Genomic DNA, 25,594 nt, shown 5'->3' with positions numbered 1-25,594 from the left:
GGAATGCAGAGTGGAACGATATCCATATTGGAATATGGATATGCGTAATATGAGTGATCATCTATGTGTACGGAGTTGCGACTGTCTCCAAACCTCCTCCTAGACACTCCTCCTAGAACCTAGCTGTGGTTCTAGATCCAATGTCTTGTGATCTAGAACCACAGGACATTGGCAAAAGTTGTGATACAATAACTTTCATTCCGAAATATTAATCATTAAGGTCGGAGGTGTTGTTCCTACTTTTGAGGAAATTTGTATAAAGACAACGGGATATTGGGCGCAAGAAAAAGAAGTTGCCTTTCCACAGAGATTTTCTCTCATCGGTCACTCATGAATCACTCACTCACTCAAGTTAATCACTTCCCCGGCCACCCACCGAAGTTTATTGAAATCGAATCGCAGTCCGATTGGTCCGACATGTGTTGGTCGACTATCAGGTCAGAGTCAGACATTTGAGACGACAATTATCAATATATATATATATATATATATATATATATATATATATATATATCATATATATTATATATATTATATATATATATCTTTTTTTATTTTTTTTTACAGAAGATTCATTTTATCTTTTCTTGAGTATTTCTTTCCACTAAATGCAGTGTAACTTGCAAAACGGCGGAAAAGAAAAGTGACGTACCCTGACATGAATGTTGAGACCTTTCTTGAGAAGTTCCTATTGTGTTTGTGGGAAAACTTAAAGGGCGTGGACACAACCATGGCTGTAGTGTCGATAGCTGCTTCAGTGTGGCCCGTTGTTCTCTCCTCCCACAATAGCCTCAGCGTGCAAGCGGCAATCGTAGAATTCCTCAAACCAGTCCTCACCAAAGGCGTATCCAGGGAATCTATGACCACTGCTTGCTCTTCCTTCTTGCAACTGAAATATGAAAACCATTCATTGGATCTCATTTTTCTTCCACAATTAAGATAATTATCAATGCTATTTTTAAGTAAGTTCAATTTTTCTTGGAGATTGCACTTGATACATTGATACTTTTTTATTATTTCGTGTGGAACTGTGTAAGTTGCATATAATTTATAATTTGATTCAAGCGTATCTAAATAAGTGTCATGTTCATTTCCAGGGTAAAATAACTGGTTATTATAAACAGACGTTTATCATTTTTTGGTTCTGTCCATGGTTTCGTTTCATTAGAATAATGTAGGTCCTAATTATTGTAATCTTCCCTATTCTTTCTGAACAAAATAACAGAATACTCACTGATCTTGAAACAATTGACTATAAATATCCCTTGAAGTGGAGTTTTTCTTAAGCAGTAAAAGTAGAAATTAATCGTAAAACTAAAAACCCATGAATTTAATTCATTCATAGTGTGACCGCTAAACTAAAAGTGTAGTGGTACAGTAAACACAATGCAAACATATTGCATATTTAATTATAACAGACTTATCTAGCCCTTATTTCCCCTCTCCACCCCAATCACTGCAGCGCTCCGAAACTGCCCCTCGTAACCCTGATTCTCTGCATCGATTCTGTGGTACCCCACATTCCCTGTCTTTTTCCTTCCTTACGCCTGTCAATCCCCTACATACAAAACACACACACACACACACACACACACACACAACACTCACACTTACGTATACACATACCTGATTGCATTTTATTACAAATAGGTTTATTGCTAACGCCCACGCTAATATCAGTCTGCCAACATAGATTTTCAAATCTTAAAAGTCATTCCTCCAGATAGTGGAGCGCCAAGAAAAAAAAAGACGAACGAAAGGAGAAATAGGGAGAAAGAGGAGAAGCGTATGAGGAGAAGCGACATATAGAAATGAACAAACAAGAAAAGCAGTAAGCATTATACTCTTAGTAAAAAATTGGATACCCCAACTATTCCCACACCAATTTTGTAACTGAGGTCACAGTCACCGCTTGTGATCCACTGTATATTTGTTATTTTAATCCTCAAAAAGAGACAAATAACGAAATAAGTAGATAATTGATAAGAATTTTCTCTTAGATATTAAGAGTGAGTATATCATCATTTGACAATTTTTCTTATTGATCTTCAAGTTTCTACCTATGCCTTAGCGACCCCTCCCTAAAAGCCGAATTGTAGACCACTTGTTTTTGTTTCCCTTTCTCCTTTGTTACGCCTATCTGTGTTTGTTTTCCTGTTTGTTTCGCCTCTCGTCTTGATATAAAAATTTTCATACATGGAGTCCTTGACGGATCTTGAGATGCCCTCACTTCCCAGAGTGATTCACAAAATGTACAAGTTGTGCTTCTCTTGTAAATTCCTCTTTTCCATATAGAGTTGGAAAATGAAATTGTATTTGCTCACTTTGTTTATCTAAAACAAAGTTTATATCATTACAATTTTATCCATGTTTTTGTTGAAGATATGTGATTCAAAGTTCCTTGAAATATTATATACTCAAGTATAAGCGTTATGTACTAGTATAATGCTTTGTATTACTTTATACGGATATAACATCATTTGAATATTAATATGAATTTGAATTTGAATTTGAAATTAAGTAGAATTTATATTGGTTCATTCAACAGAAACTTCCCATTCTGGGAAATGTAAATGCAACTCTCTTCCTCATCTGTTAGACAAAAAAAAAAATAATTTCTTACCATTTCTTGTTATTAGGTCCAAAAAATTGTAAATTTTCTTAATACAAAATAAATTCAATTCAATTCAATTCATGTATTTTCTTTCTTCTTTTTCCAACAAAACATAACACAAAATTAATCAGGAATTATATCATAAACGTATACATTCAACTTTGCAAAGGATAAATGATAAAGGTAAAGGTTTGCATGCAAAATGGCAAAAAACAAACAAACAACACAAAGTTATGATTCAGTTGAAAGAAAAAAATGGAGAGGTCCACTAAAAAGCAAGCTTGTATATTGTGAACCACTCAAAGAAAAACTCAGAGAAAAATCCAGCTGACTGCAGCCTTTTTATGTTTTAGATACGAAAACTGTTTATTTTCTTAAAAATCCATCGAAAATATCTTTTAAATCCATAAGTCTTAATCCAAACATTTGAAAATGTCAAAAATAATGATTGTACCTTTGTACAATGTAAGAATAAATAAAGATGATTTTCAGGTTCTTGTCGGTAAAAGAACAGGTTGTCTATTAAAAAAACAAAAATCAGAAACCGGTTGACGGTCTTAGGGTGTAAACTTCACCTTGTAAACTACATAAATTGAAACCCTCTACGTTGGGCTCCTAGTCTAAGGATCTCGAATTTCTTTGTCGATATAATCATAGATGCTTTGATCAAAACGCACACGCACTGTCACACACACACACACAATCATATCTGAACCTCTGAACGAATCGAAATGAATCTCTAAGTTACTTTCATTAAAGAACGAACTTGGCGATATAAGCTGGATGGGTTCAAGTGATTAATTTGAATGTTGAATATGAAATGTTCGTGTGCTTTTTTTTAATCGTAATCTTAATAATCAGTTTCTTAAGTTTCAAGGTGCATCTGAGAGAAATGCAGCACTAGCAGTTAAGAAAAAACCACGTAAATTCCAATAGGTTGGACTACTACTCTGAACTTACGTTTCCCCGCTTCATTTCTGCCATCATTTCGATCGTCCCGTTACTTCTAACGAAGCCGTACTTGAAGACATATCGCCCGTTAACTGACTTTCCATACACGTACCTGAAACGTAATGGTTAAAGTTTATTTCAAACGTAGCCTAGAGGAAACAGTGAACATAATCAAACAGTAAACTGGGTCTCCACTCTTGGTGTTGTTGATGTTGTTATTTTTAGTTGAGAGGTTAATTTGGGAGAAGGGATGGACAATAATGACATGTGAATCATTTCAGTTACCAAGTAATCTCCCCTATACCAATGTTACAATTTAGCGCTGCTCTCCTGGAGTATCCCCATACTATTAAAAAACACAGAGAGATTATATGTTCGTGCTCGCTAGATCTAGCAATTGTATAAAGTTGGACAATACACACCTGATTTCATTTTAGTGTACAGACTCTTTCTCTTACATTTATATGTTATCGCTGCATTGTAATTGCCTTTTTAAGACCCCTCACAAACATTTCAATTATCAAATTTGTTAGTCCGTATCTGCCGCAGATGTAGTGGCCGAGTTGGTAAGAGCGCATGTTTCTGAATCACATGAGCGTGGTTTGGGATCGTGGGTTCGAGCCCCACGGAGTCCAACAGGTTTGTGTTTCAGCAAGGCGCTTTATCCACAAAACATTGCTGCTCCCAATCGAGAAGTACAAATGGGTACCCGATAGTGTGACAGTGTTTATATAATTAGTCTATCACACTGTAAAAACATCGGTATTAGATTTAACACCATGGGTGTAAAATCTAACACCGATCAAACTTCAATAGAGTACCACACCCACAGGTGTAGAAAATGCACCTGTGATTGTGTTGAAAAGTGTTCACCTGACACTTCGTGGTATTAATTTGACACTGTACCTGCGTGATATTTTGACACTGTACTGGTGTTAATTACAAAATGACACACATGGTGTTGATTTGATATTTGTTGGTGTTAATATCAATGGTTTAACACCCTTCCAGCTTCAATAAAGAGACCACACCAGCTGGTGTTACTGTGGTGTAAATTTATTTCACATTTTTTTCAAAAATCTAGTATTTTAATGTAAAATTCTTGAAGAAGTGCAGTTACTAAGAAACTCTTCAAAAAAACAGTTTTGTATTTTGGAAATGACACCCGGAGGTTTTAGTTTAACACCATAAATGAGCACCGAAAATTTAACACCAGCTCGGTGTTCACTATTTAACACGGGACTTTTTGCAGTGCAGCATATATGCTCGCCTGTAAAATGGCGACTGGCTAGCTGAGATGCACCCAACGGAGTGGAGAGTGTGCACTGTCAGTGCTGGCGGGGAAAAATGTATCCAGAGGTAATGGTAGTATGTATGCACGCTGAGCACTCTTACTGAGTGGATTTCGCGCAATATGAAATTCAAATTATTATATTGCCATTATTATTATTATCATTATCGAATTAAGAATTATCAATATTGTTATCATTAATATCATTGTATAAAAATGAAATTTGCAAAATCAAGGGTCACAACAGCTATATTTTGGGGTTTGTGAAACGAGATTTGGCAAATTTTGTTTCACCATTATTCGCTTCACATTGTTTTTAAAACTTGGAGCCTTTTTAAAGTCATATAAGCATTTCCCAGTTTCCTTACTGGGTATAATTAAATCAATTGGTCTTAATGTTTATGTGATCTTGGTTTATCTTTCATAAACACTGATTACTCAGGGCTCATAGCCAAACAAAGCTTGCTTTCATGTGGCTCCCGTCATATATCTCTTTGTACAACCTAACCGAAATTTCGACCAGTTATCATGAATAGCTACTGTTTATACCATGTAGGCTATGTACATTGTATATTCGTTTGTTTTTTTGTACACTATGGACAAGGTACAAGAACTTGTGCTATTACTTTTGATATAATATTGTAATGTACGAGAAGTATGAAACAGATTTAGTTTAATTTGATTTAGTTTAATTATCGCATCCTGCAACCACCCCAGGTGCCAAATTGGAACATCACTGCCACTGTCGCGACCGATTTTCATTTGCACGTGCAGGTCCTCTACTCTACAAATTTGCAAATGACTGTCGTAGTAGTCAGAATGGTCAGGAAAAGCGGGAGGAAGAGCTATGTCGAAGATTGCTTTTGCACAGACCTACAATCACAAACGAGGTTTAAGTTAAATACATTTTGATAATACTCAAATACAGAAGCAAAAAAAAAAATGCATAATTGCCTCACATTACTTCATTATGCCGCCAAAGTAATGGATTGGTATTCAGGCAAATGCTCTTCCGCCACAGCTTTAAAAACAACAACATCAAAACGATATTTAAAGTATACACTCTTAAAACATCCGAGTCAGAACTGACCCGGAACTGGGTCCGTGGGGTCACACACCGTTCCGGGTCAAAAATGACTTGGAATCTGGTCATGACGACCCCGAAAGGGGTCACCCTGACCCAATTCATGACTCTTCAGTTCTGACTCGGATGTTTTAAGAGTGTAAAACATACTCACTTTGCCTCAATGTCTACTTCGAGACTTTGGGAATCCTGCAGAATGTATCCCTTTTTTGGATGTACAGTCACGGAGAACGTCGGCAACACTGTAAATGTTTAAATGCATTCATGGTCAACTTCTACTATCTTTCATAACATGGTTAGGTTTGATACTTCTGTTCTGTTATACTCGTATATAATGTAGAAATTTCCATCTTTCTCCAATTCCAAATTATTAGTGACACACAAATCTATCAGACATTCGGGTCCGGACAATTGGAATAATCTCCAGGACAACATAAAATCTTGTTCAACTATTTATTCTTTGAAAACTTCACTTATTCAGTTATCTCTGTTATGTGATAAAAAGTACTGTATATTTCATTTCATGTTTCTGTGTATGTATAATTATCAATGCAATTATGTGTTTTGTATTTGAGTGTACTGTTATCGTTTTATTTCAATGCCCTTGTTATTCTTTGTCTTTGTCTTTTTGAAACTTGTATTCAATAATTAATGTTATGAACCAGTTTCTGCTTCGTTGAAACGCCAAAAAAACATGGCCCAGAAAAACGCTATTTTTTGGTCTTTCCTTTCATCATTTTGCTTCAAAATTTCGACAGATTATAGAAGACATGTCAGATTCTAATAATATGTCAAATTCAGAAAATCGTAAGTTTTGACCAATTTGATGCTCTGACTTCAAACTCGATTTTCACGGCTTCGACCGTGCGCGACTTTAGGACCATTTTGTTGTAGCGGGTCACATATGTATTAGATTGAACGCAGAAATACATTAAATCAAACGCTGTCTACGCAAACTGGCTAACATGCATTTCTCGAGATAGAGAAATTGGTATTGTTGATGGCAAGATTTTGATTCTTATAAAGTCGTATTTTGCGTTGAAGTTGCAAAGAGAAAGGAAGAATCAAGTTGCATATTTGAGACACTGGTTCTCATGTTATTGATGATACCATGCCCGTAGTTTATGCAGTTTGGGTTCACAGTGGATAAAGACAAATATTTCAGGTCTTTTGCACACTTACCATACTCTCTGACTTCAAAGGTCACGTTAGTCGTCAGCTGAAGCTGTGTCATTGTTTTGGTAAAAAGCATAATAGAAACAGTTGGCTTTCAATGCTCTCATGGTAGGGCACAGAAAAGCTTGAAATCATAATAAAATCCTTTCGGTTGTTAAAATAACTTGTAATTATCTTTTCAGGAGTCTCTTTTCCACGCAATTGTAAGCCTGATTTTCAGCAAAACATTTTTCAAAATAACATTATCTGTGTAAAGTAGCCGTACAAATGCATTCACTCTCCATCTGCTTGGACAACTAACAAATTCTCTAACTGTTGACAAAATGTATAAGCAAAGAAAAGGTCATTTGAAAAAGTTATACCAATAGCAGTGAATAGTCGATTTTCATATTATAGTGGAAACGATTTTTTTTTTGATATTTATTTTATATCCTCTTAAGCTTCCCTCAACATAATTGTAATATCGAATGATGTGTCAATGACGAAGTGTCATTGGTAATTCTGATATCGGTAGCAGAAACAACAACAAATAAATTGTTAATATCCTCAGCGAATTGGAAACATGTGCTTACATTATGTCCGTAAAAGCCATGATAGTCCAGATGCCGAGCATTGGCCTCGCTGAAAGGGTGAATGTATCTTGAATAAACCCATTGGGCCTGGCTTTTGTATCCATGAATCTCTTCACACACTGATTCCTTCTGGATTTTTTATTTCAACGTGAAGCTATACAAAGAAAAATGGGCATATCAGTCACATTTTAACAGATGATGATACATCGCGTGACGTCACAATGTACTTTCAGTAACAAACATGATATCAATATCCTACGCGTCGCAGCTCCCTGGGCGCAAAGAACATAGTGTCCCACAGTGGTGTTCACAAGTTTGTTCATACTCACATCTGTAGTTAACTTTGTGAAAACGTTCTTATAAACCAGTGTGAAGAGATTTCACACTGTGTTTCACACTTAGTGACACTGTATTCTTTCCAGCAGGGAGTGTCTATCAACTTGTACACATGTCAACTCTTTTGACCACCAGCAAAAATAGATGCATTATACTACCAAGTCTTGAAATATATAGAAACAGAATGATGTAACGAAACAGATAATACGTTCAGTAAAGGTGGCTTTTTCAATTTTCAAGTACGTATGATGCTGAGCATTTCTAGAAAATATGACATTATAGATACAAACAATTATAGGTAAAGAGATGAAAACGAAGAATTTTATATAAATAGAGGCATATCCAGAGGGGACGCGCCCCCTTTATTTTTTTGTTAAAAGCAAAGAAATAAAAAGAAAAAAAGGAGGTGCGTGCGCCCCCCCTTGATTTTGTGAAGGGGCTATCAATTTACGGAATTCCTAGATTCGTCCCTATATACATATATCATATATTCATATTTACATATATACCGTGTGTCTAAAAAAAAACACTATACACTTTTAAAATGGCTGCCAAATAAGAAATATATGATTCTGGGGGAAAATGTTTATACGTATTGATAGCTTAGGGACTCAACTTTTATATGACACCAAAAAGTTTAAAAATAATTCATGCTTGAATGAGTACTGCTCTCTTTTGTAAAGGGTATGAAAATTAGGCTGCGCGGGAAATAGCCTTCCAATTTTGCGAGAGGTGAGTCCGTTGGAGCTTACAAAACTGAAGTTGATATGATAGGCCTAAATTTACGATCAATTGCAATCTGTGGGAAAAGATGTATTTGTAAGGATAGTTACAATATGGTTTCATCTTTCATATGACACCTAAGTGGTATTCTGTTACCATAAAAGAACGCTGCTGCGGTGTGAACTGAGGCCTCTCCATCTTTGGTTGTCAGTCCAAGACTCCAAGATGAATGAGGGCTGACTAACAACTTACAGCTCTTAATTCATTCTTAATGTATCATGATCAAGTGACACACTGTTACACACTGTTAGTTTTTTAACATCACTGACTTTTAATAAAAACCTCCACCCCACATTGAACAAATAAGAGTGTGTAACATGGAAATTGCAAAATGTATCATCACCTCATCCTGACTCACATGAACACATTACTGAGTCTACCAGGGAAATTTTCAATGCTACAATAAAACAATTTGCAACTGCGGTTCACTCATGCAAAATGGTTTGGTTTAAAAAGCCATCAAATTCATTCAGCAAACCCAAACTGATCGCACTTGATCATAAATTTATTATATCAACTTCAGTTTTGTAAGCTCCAACGGACTCACCTGTCGCAAAATTTAAAAGGCTAATTCCTGCGCAGCCTAAATTTCATACCCTTTACAAAAGTGAGCTGTGCTCATTCAAGCATGATTTATTTGTAGACTTTTTGGTGTCATATGAAAGTTGAGTCCATAAGCTATTCATACATATAAACATTTTCCCCCAGAATCATATATTTCTTATTCGGCAGCCATTTCAAAAGTGTATAGTTGTTTGGTTTTTTTTTGGACACCCTGTATATAATTATAATTATATATATATATATATATATATATATATATATATATATAGTTATATATATATATATATATATATATATACAATGTAGTTTTATATATATATACTAGGTGTTTCAAAAAACATTTTCCACTTTTGTTTCTTAATAATACGAAAAGTATACATTGGATAACACTGTAATTGATATGAGTGATAGCTGAATAGTGTACAATTTAGTTGAAGGCGGTTTAAATATGAAAGAATATATCAGTTTCATGAAATCAATGATTAATTTTACAGTTAGGTTCCAGATTTTGCTCCATTTTCAACCCTCTGTACAAAATTTCACTCTGCACAGGGGTCAATGGGTGTGTATGGGAGTGTGTGGTTAACAGCCTGACAATGGTCCTGAACAATGGCCAGGGTTTGAATGCTTCATTATTTATTCATGAGAAATTCCACTATCACAACTAGTCTTTATTCAGCCTCTGGCAGTATCTGTGTAAAGTCAAACGCCTGCCGATATACCGTCACTGAGTCGCGACAGTGCTCTCTCTACTTCTGGAAAACGAAATTACAATGAATAACTTCTGTTCTATCGTAAACATGGTGACAGGAAGCGAAGAGAATCAATTAGAGTATACACTTGTGTATATGGAGCCTTAATCTACTGTGAAACAAATCGCCCCATTGATAAATGCTGCTGAACTCTTTACCAAAAATGATCTCTTTTTATCGAAATAGCGACAAATTTGTCAGACTATTTAATTAGGAGACAGTTGTACTAAAATTAGGAATTTTCGATCATTTATGCTTATTTATATCCTAAATTTAGTGATATGTGAAGCAAAATTTGAAAATGATTGCCAGCTGGAATGAAATGTGGTGTTTGCAAGTTTCCATGTGCTTACTTTTTCCATGTGCATGCATATTACCCTTTACCGAGCATTAATTCAGACTAGCAGTGCCGAGGGCAATCCACATGAATTATTGATTAGGCATTCATGTGCCTGGGAGCGCGAGACTGACGCCTAGTCAACAGGTGGTTCAGGCATGTCCATTGTTCAGGGCCATTGTCAGCACACACTCACATACACATCATTGGTTCCTGTGCAAAGTTCATTTTTGTACAGAGGGTTAAAATTTGACCAAAATCTGAAACCTTACTTCAATATCAATCTTAGATTTAATGATACTGACTTATGCTTTCACATTTTAATTACCTTCAACAAAATTGTACACTATTCAGCTATTACTCCTATTAATGACAGTTTTATTGAATGAATAGTTATTGAACTATTAACGATCAAAAGTGGGAAATGTTTTTTGAAACACCTAGTATATATATATATATATATATGTATATATATATAGTAATATATATATATACATATATATACATACGCGCGCGCGCGCACACACACACACACACACACACACAACTTCTCATATTTCTTATTACGTGAGTGCCAAGATGGTTCTGTCAGTCCGATCCTCACTACTATATAGTGCAATGTGGACGTGCAAATGCCGTATAGGCATTAGCCAGGCTAGCGCAGGTGGTGCTTGCTCTGTTGTTGTTGTTGGGGTTTTTTTCGACGTTGACATCTCTGTCCCTGTTCCTCCGCAGGTCTCACTTCGCAGCCTGACACAGCAGAGATGACTACTGATGGCAAGGCGGTTCCGTATTACACGCGTATACAGCCGTTGCTTCCCACTCGTAAGAGCGGATGCTGCGGTATTTTGTACTTGAAAGCTTTTAGTGTGTCCTTGTAGCGCTTCCTCTCACCTCCGTGAGAGCGCTTCACCACGTCGAGCAGTCTCTTTGACAAAGGTTCGATCGTCGGACAGTCGGAGTAAATGTTCTTCCCCTCTGAGCTGGGAGCGCTTGAGCATCGCATATAATGAATACTGTCCATTCGGGCTCTCCGAAGTACGTCTGTGTCTGGCACTTTGTCCTGCCTTTTTGATGTGCAGCGATCAGGCATTTTATGAGAAAAGAGTACAGCTGCCTGGTATACCGGTTGTACACTGTCCATGTTTCTCAGGGGTACATGTAGAGATCTCGCATAGGGCAGGTTGACTGCGCGGTACACCTTAAGTTTGGTTTGAAGACTTATTCCTCTTCTCTCCCACACCCCATCTCTGAGTCTGTCGAAAGCTTAGCAGGCCCTGGCAATTCTGCAGGAGACTTCTTCGTCGATGCTGATATTTCGTGACAATGTGCTGCCAAGGTACACAAATTAATTTGTCGGCCACTTTAGATTTCTCGCCGTTGACCGTGATGGTCGGCTCCGTGCAGAGAATTGCAAGAGCTGGCTATTCAATGTATGACCTCAGTCTTCTTTGTGCTTATCGTTAGACCGAAGTCGTCGTAGGCTTTGGCGAATTGGTCAAAGCTTTCCTGCATGTCTGACTAGGTAGGGGCTATACTCATATACAGTTCACTGTCGAAAGGAAAGAGAATGTCACGGGGATGTCTTTCTGCACTCTCGATTTTGCCTGCTGTCTCTATTAGGTTGTAGAGCTTTCCATCAGTTCTGAATTTTCTGAAGCCGACTCTGATGTCACCATGGAAAGCATATGTCGATATGGCTGTGAACAGGGTTGGGGCGAGGTGTGGGGCAGCGTAGTGACAGGGAATGGCGCTGAGTGGTTTCCGTATAACTTGCAGGCTATCCTGCATGCCGCCATTAAACTGACTGGTCAGTGAAATGAACTTTGCAGGGTACCCGAAACTTCGCCATGATCTTCCAGAGCCCTTCTCGCCAGGCGGTGTCGAAAGTCTTGGTCATGTCTACGAAGATTGTGTAGACCGACATTTTGCTCCTGGCATTTTTCCTGGAGTTTACGCGCTGCAGAACCCTGCAGAAGCCGTATTTACGTTCTGGTAGAAAACCTTCCTCCGAATGGTCATTCAGGCAGTTCAGCAAGTCTCTGTCCAAAATCTTTCCGGCAACAGAAAGTAGCGAGATGCCGCGGTGGCTGTCGTACGCCTTTCGATTTCCTTTGCCCCTTGTACAAGTGAACTCTAGAAGCATCTTTAAGTTCCTTTGGGGTTTTCTCTTGGTTCCAAATGGACTGGATTAGCTCAGAAACTTTTCTAGTGAGGGTTTGGCCATCAGAGGCGTAGTTTTCTCTAAGGATGGAGTCAGCACCAGGTGCTTTTCCACAGGACATAATGCTTCACTGTATTTTACACTGCAGTTTCAATACGGATGTCAGAAAGAGAGTGATTGGCTGGAACCTGGGGCAGCTAGCCTTGTGATGATATGGAAAATATATGGTTGAGGACATTTCTTAAGTGTCCTGCCCAGAGTTCAAAAACCTTTTTCTTGTCCGTGGTCAGAATGTTTTCTTCTGCAATGAGTAGGGGAAACAATCCCGACGATGTTTGTCCGTAGTCTTGAGCACTTTGTGGAAGTCTCTCATGTCGTTGTGGTTAGCATAAGAATGGATCTCATCGGCTTTATCGTTCAGTTACGCTTCCTGCATTTGGCGTAGCTCCCCTGTACTCTTCTGATGATGATGTAAAAAGGAGCTTTCTTGGACGATGAGGTCGTTGAGGTGCGGTCGGTAAAGGTGACGTTTCTCTTCCAGCAAAGACTGGATGCGTTCGTCGTTGTTGTCATCGAACCAGTCCTAGTGCCTTCGTGAGATCTACCGCCTTTGAGGCAACGCTATAAACAATGCTGCGAGAGAGAGTCCAGCTGGACTGAACCTCCAGGGAGTTGAACTCTCTTGCTGCAGCTTATTGTCTCTCTCTCTCTCTCTCTCTCCCTCTCCCTCTCCAGTTTTGAGTCGACATCTAGACTTTTCAATGCTGCTGTATTTCCTTGCGGGCGTCTGAGTAGTTGAATCCTGATACTGAGTTTTGAAATCAACAAGCAGTGATCTGTCCGGCACTCTGCACCGCACATGACTTTGGAGCTTCTAAGGTCTTTTCTGTCCCCTTGTCTGACGATGATTTCCAGTAATCTAGGAAGTGCCAGTGGTTGGAGCGAGGATGCATTCATGACGTCTTATTACGGTTGAATGAGACGAAAGACCGTTAGTAATTAGTTCCTAGTGTGCAGTGCAGGTTTCTAGTAGCAGTAACCATTGCATTTGCATTTGCCAAGTCCATTCTTCCCTAGGATTACTTTTCAGAATGCGTAGTTGGTGCCGACCCTATCGTTGAAGTCACCAAGGATGATGAGTTTATCTGCTGTGGGCACTGCAGAAATGGTCCCTTGCATGATCCTCATAGAACCTTTCCTTGACACCATCGGGGCTGGTCATTGTGGGTGCGTAGGCGTTGATCATTGTGGCATAATCCCTACACTTTCTAGGCAATGACAGTCGGACAGTCACCAGACAATGGTTGATACCTTGGGGGATACAACCAGCTTCTTGACTATAGGATAGATGCTATTCATTTATTTAAGCTAATCTTTAAATACTCCAATATATAATCCACTTATAAAAAGTAGTATTGTGATGCCACTGTATCTGTAATCTGACCACTTACCTTACGGGAGGACGGCTGCATATTCTGATCCAAGGAAATCACATGGGTTTTAACTGGAAATGAATGTGAGCAAGGTATCTTAATAATAATAATAGTGTATGATGAATCTAAACGTTTTGAATATGCAAATCGTAACACTAATCGTGTCTTGTCACAATTTTTCCAGATTAAACAGAAAACATGATAAATAATGTTCTGGCATGCGTTCGAGTGCATTCATTTCTTTGCCAAATTATAGTTAGCTTTTCCACTTCTTCCGTGGTTCCCCTGTTTCATTACTTCGCAGAAGCCTACTTGTAGAAAGTCAAAAATATTACACAGAAAGTCGCAAGAAATGTGACATCTGTGTATACAAAAAGAGTGGGAAACAAACGAAGAGCATACTGAAAACATTTGCACAAACATACAAATACAAGCTACAAGCAAAGTAGTGCTTGATGTGCTCGCATCCCTACAAACAAAAGATACATGTATGTGGATGAAAGATACTTCTTTGGCGTCCGACAGAATAGTTGATTCATTCCATTATTTTCAATTAAGCCTTGAGTACAGTGAGCTGTCGCTCGTCGAAAACTCTGAAATGATTCATCACAGAATATGTGGGGATCCCATTATCAAAAAGTTTTGCGGACAATCACTGACATTCATCCATCAACATCCCGGAGTAAATACTATGAAATACGAACATAAATTACCGTGTTTATTATCACCATTTTCAATTAACTCTCATAAGACCGGATATAGTTTGTGCTTTTCAAGGTTAACAATACTTTTTTGGTGCTTCTTAACAACCTAAGCATACGTGACAGGCACGTTTCCAACTTTCGTATCAGCGTCATATAAAGGTTAAAGAGTACCTTCTGAGTTCGGTACGTAGATAGGCTTGTCTGTCCGTATGAACACGAATCCAGACTTGAACGTGACTAGCACTCTCTGCTCATCTTGAAATGGGTAGCTCGGACTCTGAGACCTAACTCCCAGCTTCACATGGTGCTGGGCCACATGGGCAGGGAGGTACCTGGGCTCAACCCTGATGGTCGTTGTCACCGCCTGTGAACCTGGTCAGAAGAGGCCATGTCGGAAATTCGAATGAACTCACTGTCCCTTATTTCTTGAATTCACGTCAAAATTTCTAAAGAAGAGGGTGATTACTCATGCACTGGTATATTGAGAGCAATACAATATCATGTTCAATTTGGCTTAGATTTAAAAAATGTTAAACAGAAGAGTAGAGGTTTTATAGATACCGGGGCAACACTAACAAAAGGAAAAAAAAAAACACAAACACAAACGTTTTCCCGAAATTGTGATACAACATATGCATTACATACGTCAAAACTAGCAAGTAACTAGAGGAGTTTATGTCTTCATTAATTTGACAAGTCTCGCATGTAGACCTTTCTAGAGATCTTCTTGTTTTTCACAGATAATACAATTTAAAGTTGCATTCTTCGAATTAAAGTCTTAATCAAGGATGACCTAGCAACGATGCTTCTTAGTATAACCCATGTTCAGACTATACTATGGAACAGTTAGGAGAAATCTAGTGGTGATACTACACGATTAACCGTCAACACTACCACCACCTGTCTCCGAGCTGTGGGGGCAATTGCGCGGCGTTCACGAGGCATACAAGGGAGTTTTAGATTTTCGCGACGGGGACGTCCAGAGGGGAAAAAAAAACACATGTTGTGAGCATGCGCAAAATCGCCTATCAAAATCGATCTATTTGTAGCTTCTTAAGTTTTTCACAACGCGTTCTGGGCTATTTTTACGTCCGCTCAATTCACGATGTAGAGAGATTCTTCATGCACCGATCATAAAATGGGGGAGCAATTTTAGATCTTATACGTTGCGTCCCAGCGTAATCTAAAGCTGCTTTTCAGCACGACGCAATCTAGGGAGAGGAGAACGTCAAACATCCACGCCGAAAATCTTAAGCTCCCTATTAGTGCGGTGTGGGACTTTCCTCGCGACGCAGGACTTCAGGATGACGCAGCTCGCGCCGTAGAACACTGTTGCAAACGCCAACTCAGGAGGACACGCCTAGTCTACATTCAAGACAGCGGAGGCCTTGTCCAAAGGCTACCGCCCTACAGCTGCGCACGCGTCCTATAAAAGCTTCCTACATCCGGACCATGAACCGGCTCACCAAACATAAAAACGAATAAAATGCATTGACAAAACTGATAGACTCAGAATATCCATACGAAAAGTATAAATCGCATTTCTTGCACCCCCTTTTTTTTCTATCATGATGCGACTTGTAAGTATAAATAATATGTAGGTCTTCATATGCATCAAAAAAAAACAACACACACACACACACAAAAACAACCCAGATACATAGCGTTGTAACCTAGGCAGTAAGTAGTATTATTTGCCAGTACAGCATCTTACCTGATCGAGGAATGACAGCCGTCGTGTTCGTAAGTTGCCTGTTTGAATTCGGCAGAGTCAGATACACCAACATCGGGACATCATCAGCCACGTTTCCATCCACGCTCAAGAACACGGTCTCGTCCACGCCGACCCGAAACACTTCGGGTGCAGTGGCGAAGAAAACTCTGACAATAAAGTGGGAAGTGACATAATTTATTGGCATTTCTACTTTGACCTTTAACAGCGATCTACAGTAGTGTTCACCTGGATGGATGGCTTTCAATAGTGAAACAGAATCGTTTTTCTCGATTTCGCTGGCACTGAAACCGAATCTGAATGATTCAACTCTTGCATACTTGAAGGTTTTGAGATGGCCGCCAAAATGGTCGCCCAAAATGGAAATTCCTATTTGTTTCCTTTTAAGGGGTGAAAAATGAAAAAAATGAAGGTTTTACCCTATTTCGAGTCTGAAACCGAATCAATATTATGCAGCTCTTGTATCCTTGAGAGTTTTGAGATATTCAAGATGGCAGCCAAATACTGAAATTCCTGTTAGTATTTACATGTTATTCGTGAAAATCTGAAACAATTGCTGGTTTTACCCTATTTCGAGGGCGCTAAATATGAATCCCTTCTCTTCTTTTTTTTTTTTTTTTGGGGGGGGGGGGATCCCACTCTGGAACAACTCAAAATCCTCAAGAATGCAAAAGTTGCTTCAGCCCGATCCGGCTGCAGGACCCTCGAAAAAGGGCAAAACCGTGTTCTTATTTTTTTTTACCATTTTAGAGGAAATACATTAGGACATCCGTTTTAATGGCTATTTTAGCAATGATCAAGATTTGCATCTTGCCGATTAAGATTTATCACCGTCGAAATAGTGTAGAACCACGAATTATCTTTATCTTTTAACCATTTAGAAGGAAATACTTTGGACTTTCCGTTTTTGGCGGCCATCTTGAATAGCTAAAAATACTCAATGATAACAAAAGTTCCGTCATCTAGATTCGGGTTCAGCACCCCCGAGATAGGATACAACCATCAAAAACATCGGGCAGACGGCAAAACAAGGTTACCCCTAAACCTGTCTTTGGCACCCAGACTATAGCCGCTGATAATTTGTCCTTAGGTTAATTTCTCCCAGATATTGATAATGTTGTTCATAGCTGACACTTTTAATGGGCTGTATGAGTGTGTTCTCAGTTTTTCAATTGAATGTCAGGATCATGTCAAACATTAGTTTGGATTTCGATATAGGGAACAATCGTGTATGAAGGGAAGCGTTGGAGGGAGACATCTCCGTGGTTTATGTGCAGAACCTCGTATCAGGACAATTACACCCGAGGACAATTTACCCTCCGGCTAAATACCGGTTAATGATGAGGTATTATTAACAGATTAGGCTTGGGGTTGGGTTGGCGGTTAGAGGTAGAGTTAGGGTAAGGTTTAGGAAAAGGTTTGTTACAAGGATTAGGGTATGGGTCAGGGGAAGGGTTTGGGGTAATTGTTCAAAAGTCCATTGCCCTAGAACCGCAGAACATATCTTTTTTTTTTCCTGGGTATGACAAGGTACCTCCTCCCGACTTTTCCTTTTTCTTTAGTGAGATCTTATTCTCCCTTCCAAACTCGATTTTTCCCCGATTTTCCCTCTTTCACTTTATGCTTTACCTTAACGTGAGTCTATGTCTCATCATCAAAATTAAAGCTTTATACATATCGACATATTTACCTAATGACACTTTTTTCTTACTCCAGCAGAAGAGGAAGAAAATTTTCAGATTGTTAGAACCCTTTATAGCAGGTCACCCGGCCATGACGGACTTAGCGTGCGTCTACTGAAGAAAATTATTTCGAGTATAGTTAAACCTCTTACGTAGGCCTTTATTTTTTTGAATTTATCTATATGTACGGGTAAATTTTCCAGTTCTTTTAACGTTCCTCAGTTGAGTTTGTGCGCATCCTAGTTGCGCATGATGGCAGTGACGTAACAAAGAGCGTAGAAACGCACTCACGAGTGATGAGCTGAGCTAGCTGAGCAGCTACTAGTAGATCGAGCTAGAGTGTGGTACGTACGGAAACCCGACAGCTCCCCACCGTTACAATCTGTAGGCCCTACCAGTGCACTGGGCCCTACACTACGCAAAATTAAGCCGTCCGAGCCGCATGGTCATGGTAGCAGAACACTGATCGACGGAATCGGGAAGCTTGGACGTGGAACTGAGCTGTTTACATTTTCAATCCATAGATCTGTTTTGTGACATGCAGTTCACTATCTGTTCATCAACATGGTCAAGTCGAGTGCTAAGGTACCTAGCCGTGCCAATAGGCCCTATAGTCGGGGACTACTAGTCCACTAGACTAGGTGTTAAAAACAACAGCAGCAGCAGCAGCAACAACAACAACAACAAAACAAACATATGATATACAGTTCATCTTAAGGTGTAACAACTAAAATAATCTGAGTGTCTCAGTTAAAATCTAAATTAAATCTAAACATGTCATTACTAATACAATTTTTATTTTAAATTTTGGTTACAAAAAAAAGGACACGAAAGTAATATCAAACAATAGAGTATTTGTCACTTTCACCATTCAGATAGTAATTTTTTATTACCAAATATGGTGTAACAAAAGGAGAATCAAAGAATTATTTCGTGTTTTTTTTTTTTTTTTTTTTGGGGGGGGGGGGGGGTACTCAAGGTACATCTCCATAGTTTACAACATGCACTTTACCAACCGCTGCAACAACCAACACATGCAATCTACAATCAACGTCATTCAGTTAATATTTGTTTTTCCTTTGGAGGACCGTCACACTAATGCCAAAACTCCCATTTCCTTATATTCTTTCTTCTTCCCCATTATCACTTTCTGCACATGATTACAAAACAAACAAACAAACAAACATGCCACTGTGGAGTTTTCCACACTTACTCTCTATCACTTGCTCACTATCTCTATGGAAGAGCAAGATCAATGTGGAAAGTAGATGCTTGGCGGGGGTCTGCACTCTCAGAGTGCTTTTCTAGTTCTACAATTCGATAAAGTTTCGTTAAAAATGACATGGGTTTTGAATGTACAGCATGACATTCATGAACCACCTAATCAGGGCACCCACCATGCCCACGATAGGTTTATAACCAGATTTTGGGGTCCTAGGATGATTTCTATCATATGAGGGTGCCGCCAGCACAAAAACGAGAACATGACCTCTACTTTTTATCATTTTTCTGGAATTAGTATGCCTTCTTCTTCAATTTGGTCAAGTTTCGCGAAAATGACATGGGTTTTGAATGTACAGCATAAGGTTTATGAACCCGCCCTATCAGGGCATCCCTGCATACGTTCCTGACCAGAATTGGGGGATTTACGATGACAATGGTCGCATGTGGGCGCTGCTAGCACAAAAACGAGTACATGAACCCCCACTTTTGATTGTTTTTTCTGGAATAAGTAAGCCTCCTTCTACACTTTGGTCAAGTTTAGTGAAAATGACATGGGTTTTGAATGTAAAGTGTGAGATTGATGGACCCACCCTGTCAGGGCATCTCTGCATTGGTTCCTGACCAGATACTGGGGTCTTTCGATAATATATGTCGCATGGGGGCGCTGTCAGCTCAAAAATGAGCACTTGAATCCCCACTTTTGACTATTTTTCTGGAGTCGGTAAGTCTCCCTCTACAATTTGGTCAAGTTTCGTGAAAATGGCATGGGTTTTGAATGTACTGCATAAGTTTTATGAACCCTGTCCTTTAGCTCACCCCTAACAGAAAACGTCCCTGACAAAGATTTGAGAGATTTCGGTGTTTTCTGCCGCTTGAGGGCGCTGCTTGCTCAAGAATGAGAGTGTGAACCCCAATTTTTTAACCTTTTCCTCGTTTTGGGTACCTTTCTTTACAATTCTTGCAAATTTGGAGAAAATACCTTGGATTTCGAAAGAATTATGGGGATTTAAGTTTATCATTGCAGATTTTGTTCCCAATCATGATCTTGATCCTGTAACGCTATCTTTTTGGTACTGGACGGTAGAATGTCATTTTCTTCAAAGTCCCGTAGAAGAAAAACAAGCACATGAACGTGTGGTATTATTGATAAATTTGGGCTTCGGGTGGGTCAAAGTTACGGTAAAGAAAGTTTGAAGAAAATGACATGCACTTTACTTTAACTGAGAAACGTCCTTAAAATAGCGAAAGTGTTTCTACTTTTTCAAAAAGACGATCCTTCACTTTTGACAAATTATCGACCGATTACCATATCACCCCGTATGTCTACAATTCTGGAGAAAGTTATTCGTAAACGGTTGTCTATTTCTTTATTTTACATATTAATCATTTGCTTGTCGCTAACCAATTCGGATTTAGTAAAAACACACTCCGCTGATTATGCTATTGTCCAGTTATTGAACAAGGTGACAGAATGTCTTACGAATAAGGGGTATCTGATTGGCGTTTTCATTGATTTATCAAAGGCATTTGATACCATCAATCTTTGCATTTTGACTGATAAACTGATGAGATATATCGTCCGAGGTATAGCCTTATCAGGGATGAGTGATTGTTTATTCAACAGAAAATAATTTGCAGTATCTCACTAATCAGAGTCCTCCAAATATTAGGGAGCTTTAGATTTTAGACGCGCGGACGTTCAGAGGGAAAAAAATATGTTCTGAACGTGCGCAGAAGCACGCGTCAAGTCGATCTATTTTTAGCTTGCGTCGCCTGAGTTTTTCACTACGCGTACTGGGCAATTTTTACGTCCGCACAGTTTGCAACGTAGAGAGCTACTTCATGCACTGATCATGTGGGGGCGCGATTTTATTTTTTATACGTTGCGTCCCAGCGTAATCTAAAGCTACTTTTCAGCACGACGCAGGGGGGAGGAGAACGTCCAGCGCACTCGTCGTGACGTCGTCTCAAACGTCCGCGCGTCAAGATCTAAAGCTCCCTATTACTTGTGGTGTCCCCCAACACGCCCAAGGATCCATACTGAGTCCACTGCTTTTTCTGATTCATACTAATGATATCATATTCATCCTCAGTTTTATACTTTTTTTTTTGCTTCTGATACAAACATTTTTTTTCAACTCTCATAAAGTATTTGAAAGTCTTATTACCACATTCAATTCGGAGATAAGAAAAGTATACCAATGGGTTATATGCAATAAGTTGTCACCAAGTATTTCTGAGACAAATTTTGTCAGATTTAAGATCCATAATTCCTCATAAAAATATGGACTACACTGATTATTGTATTTATATTGAGGGACAGCTAATTTTTGAAAAAAGATATCTACTTAAATCTTAGGTATTATTATTAATTCGCATTTGTCTTGAAATGATCATTAACACAATGTTACTACTTCAGTTTCTTGACGCATCGGAATTTTATACCACCTGAGAAACTTGGTTGTCAGATACCTTTGTTTATTTTGTGTAATGTTTTGATATTATGTATTGTAACATCGTATGGAGAAATTGTGGTACATCTAAAACAAACTCAATGTTGCTTTTACAAAAACGAGGAAAGTGGCTGATTAAAAACTCCGGGGTCATCCCACTAGACAGACACACACGAGTCATACAGCCCACGAGTTCAACACTGAAAACAGGACCATGAGTAATACATGCAGCTCACAAGTCATACAGCCCATGAGTTACTTTATAGGTGAAAACAGCCCACGAGTTCGACAGATACAACACGGGGCTTAATGTGTCTGTCTCGTTGGCCGAACTTATGGGCTGTATGACTCGTGAGCTGTAAAACTCATGGGATGTATGTCTTGTGAGCTGTATGACTCGCGGGCTGTATATGACTCGCTGGTGTCGGTCTTGTGATGTGCACCCCAAACTCCGACTTCCAAACGGCAATTCTTGTGCACAAATACAACTACAATCAACTTCCCTCGGTGTTCACTGATTTCCTAATTTCTAATTTCAATATTCACCCTTACCCAACATCCAAAACCAAAAAACAAAAAAAAAAAACACACAAAAATTATGACACAAAAATCTTAAAACAAAAGGGTGAAAATTCAAAAATATCATGTTCTTCTTATTTTGACATCACCGCATTACCTATATCTAACATTAAGCATGACTTTCTGCAAGGCATAGCTGTTTCTTGGAAGATGTGAAACGTTTACATTTAATAAATTGTGTACGAGTGTGACGACAATTTTACTGCATTCTTTTGTACGAACGATCAACAAAAATTGTACAGAAATGACATTATCAGCTCACATTTATTATGCCAAAAGTATATATTTGTGAATAAAAATCAGCAAAACTTCATGATCTCATAACTTTAACTAATTTTTATGCAAAGTTGAGCAAAATGTTCACTTTTGTGCTCATGGAATCGTATTCTTTGTTTTTTAATTATTTTAAACTAGTTTGGTATTCTCCTTTAAAACCGTTATAAACATATCTCTACGTTAAATTGCTCAAAGATACTTTAACCTCCTTCAAATTTCACCCTAAATGCATTGAATTCTGATATAAATACATGACCGTATATAGCGCCCGAAATCCCATTAACCAACATGATTGTGTTAGAACAATATAATGTTTCAAAGAATACAGGTCCTCATAAATTATGGAACGACGTATCATTGATATTATGTATATATAATATATATATATATATATATATATCGTCACTCAGCAAAAGAAGAAAGTAAACACTTCTTCAAGTTTAAATTTCTCATAGATTTTTCAGTGAAATGTTAACGTATTATATACCCTATGAAAGATAATTTAATTATCTATCAACTTGGTAAGTCAATAAAAGGGGAAACTTTACGCATGAGTGAACACGTTTGTTTTTCTCTTCCAAGGCACAAGAGTGAAAATTGCAAAAATGATCAAGTTGTCATTCATGCGTAAATGCTCTTCCATTTAACAATAAGAACAAAAGACAAATTTAACACAATAATGAACATGGGTTCAGTTGCAAAAACATACCTATGATCTCTATAATATCTTTAAAGCCCAAAAGAGCAATGAAGGCTAAAAATAATGGAGGAAAATGAAGAATATTCTGTCAAATCCAAATTCACATGAAATGAGAGAAGAAGTAACATTAACAAAAATGGTAGAATTTTGAATTGAATATTCAAATTAGGAAAATTGTAAATTATATTTGGTTCTTGAATTTCTCTTATGAATTCTCCTATTACTACATTGCATCAATGAAGAATCCCTTCTTCTCTGTTTTTCTTTCTTAGCATCACCTGCGTACATGTCCGTGTATGTTTTGTTGTGTAACTGTTTTTGTTGTGTAAAAGTAGTTTGTCTTGTTGTAGTTAAGTAAACCGACAGTTGGTTGATCTTATTTATCTGTGTACGAGGCCCCAATATCAAGCTCGGCTTACTGGGGATCCTCATATATGGTACCTTGACTTTTTGTTTATTATCATTATGTCTTCGTTCTTTGTCACAATGATCTGATAACCTGTCATGTGCAAAATCAGCCATGAATTATTATGAATCATGTGTTTATTTCTGAAAGTGATCAGAGTTGATTATATTGTACCATACAGAAACAATAAAATGAAATGAAATGAAATAAAGATATTCTGTCCATTTAATCATCTCCGTGCCCTTACTCCCTATGTCACTTGAAGTTTGAGTTGAGGGAAAAAGTTTCCCACTTTTATTTTGTTTGAGGTTTTACAGAGATAAAGAGAATGTAAACTTATTTTTGCCATTTATTTGTGCCTTTCATTGTGTTGAACTGGTCTTTTGTTATCATTGTTGTCTTAAAGGGCATTTGCAAATGACAGACAATAATATGTCAATTTTTGCGATTTTTACTTTTGTGCCTTTGAGGACAAAAACAAATGCGTTCACTCATGGGTAAAGTTTTCCTTCATATTGACCTACTAGATTGATAGCCAATTAAATTACCTTTAATGTAGTATGAAATATATTGATTTTCATGAAAATTTTCTATGAAAATTTTGAACTCAAGAAAGTGTTCACTGTCTTTTTTTTTTTTGCTGAGTGTATACATAAAAAAATCTTGGAATTTTCTTAAGTATGCTTACAATTATATTATTAAATTCATACTCTCATTCGAACTGAATATAGCAATTGCACTTTGATTATACCTATCCATTCATTTTTCTTTCTTCCTATCTGCCTTTCTTTTTCTTCTCTGTTTCTCTCTCTCTCTCTCTTTCTTCTCTAATTTTTCCTTAGCATTCTATAGGTGTCAGCATTTTATTAGGCTCAGTGCTTCGTCCTGTTGATCCCTTTTCAGTTTGTTATGGTCCCCTTTTATGTTTTATAATATCAATGTTCAGTTATTATGTCTCTGCTTTTATCTAGAATAATGTTTGCCTCCATTGTAACGATATCGTCTGCTGTTGAATTTGTAATGAACAGAACAAAATATGACTTCAACCTGACATAAAAACGGCCGATGGCGCTTGTATATGATACCTATCTTTTGCACCGATTAGCAACGCTGGGTATAAATTTCAAACAATATGCTCGAAAACTTCTGAATATGATGATCAACCAGTAAGAAAATCTGAAGTTGATGAATAAAAATCACTCAAAATGTATACTTACGGTTCTGCAGCTCCCCGTGAAATCAGTACTACCGCAGCAGCCAGAGCTAGACTAAGCTGCCAGGGCGCCATGCTGCCGCTCGGGGTGATGTCGGTGGTAGTAGGATGACGATGACTTTTTGACTCAGCGGTGAGTAGTGCCAACTTGCCAAAACTTTACCTTCTGTTCTCTTAGTGGTTTCTAAGAGAACTGACTTCTGACAGTCATTGCTTGCCAATATAACAGCTTTCAAGTAAGTGCAAGCTCCGCTCTCACTAAAAAAAAAAAAAAAATGTTTGGTTACTCCTTCCGGATCTGTGCAATGGTCCTGCGCAGTAAACTATGATTTTTTTTTTCCTAGAAATCTTGAGTCTTAGCCTGGAAGAGTTAAAAAAAAATAAAAAAAAATAAAAATCAGCTCAAAGTCTACAACGCATAATAATGAGTAGTTTGCAAGCAAAAACCTTGTTGGTAGAAAGGGATCTCAGTCAAAGTATGATCCCTCTCACTGCGTCTTTGCATGCACAATATTTCCTGCGCTGAAGCTGCACCATCATGGGACAGCAAGGCCAATCAACGTGCCAG

At 38.1% G+C, this 25,594-nt stretch overlaps 1 protein-coding gene across 1 annotated transcript; it reads right to left on the bottom strand.

The window, feature by feature from the left end:
- Positions 1–842: 842 nt before the first annotated feature.
- LOC139740917 (A.superbus venom factor 1-like) lies at positions 843–25,195 on the bottom strand. Its single transcript, XM_071651506.1, has 9 exons — positions 25,031–25,195; positions 16,476–16,642; positions 14,933–15,133; positions 14,076–14,128; positions 7,689–7,842; positions 7,123–7,165; positions 6,095–6,182; positions 3,575–3,677; positions 843–889 (listed from the first exon to the last, which is right to left on the bottom strand). The coding sequence occupies exons 1-5, from the start codon at positions 25,099–25,101 to the stop codon at positions 7,801–7,803; spliced, it is 534 nt and encodes a 177-aa protein (XP_071507607.1). The 5' UTR covers positions 25,102–25,195; the 3' UTR covers positions 843–889; positions 3,575–3,677; positions 6,095–6,182; positions 7,123–7,165; positions 7,689–7,800.
- Between the last annotated feature and the right edge of the window lie 399 nt (positions 25,196–25,594).

This window comes from Diadema antillarum, unplaced genomic scaffold (assembly GCF_040938485.1).
Source record: "Diadema antillarum isolate AM-2024a unplaced genomic scaffold, OU_Dant_1.0 seq00000891_RagTag, whole genome shotgun sequence".
NCBI classification, from domain to species: domain Eukaryota; kingdom Metazoa; phylum Echinodermata; class Echinoidea; order Diadematoida; family Diadematidae; genus Diadema; species Diadema antillarum.
This window is presented reverse-complemented; position numbering and strand designations above follow the sequence as displayed.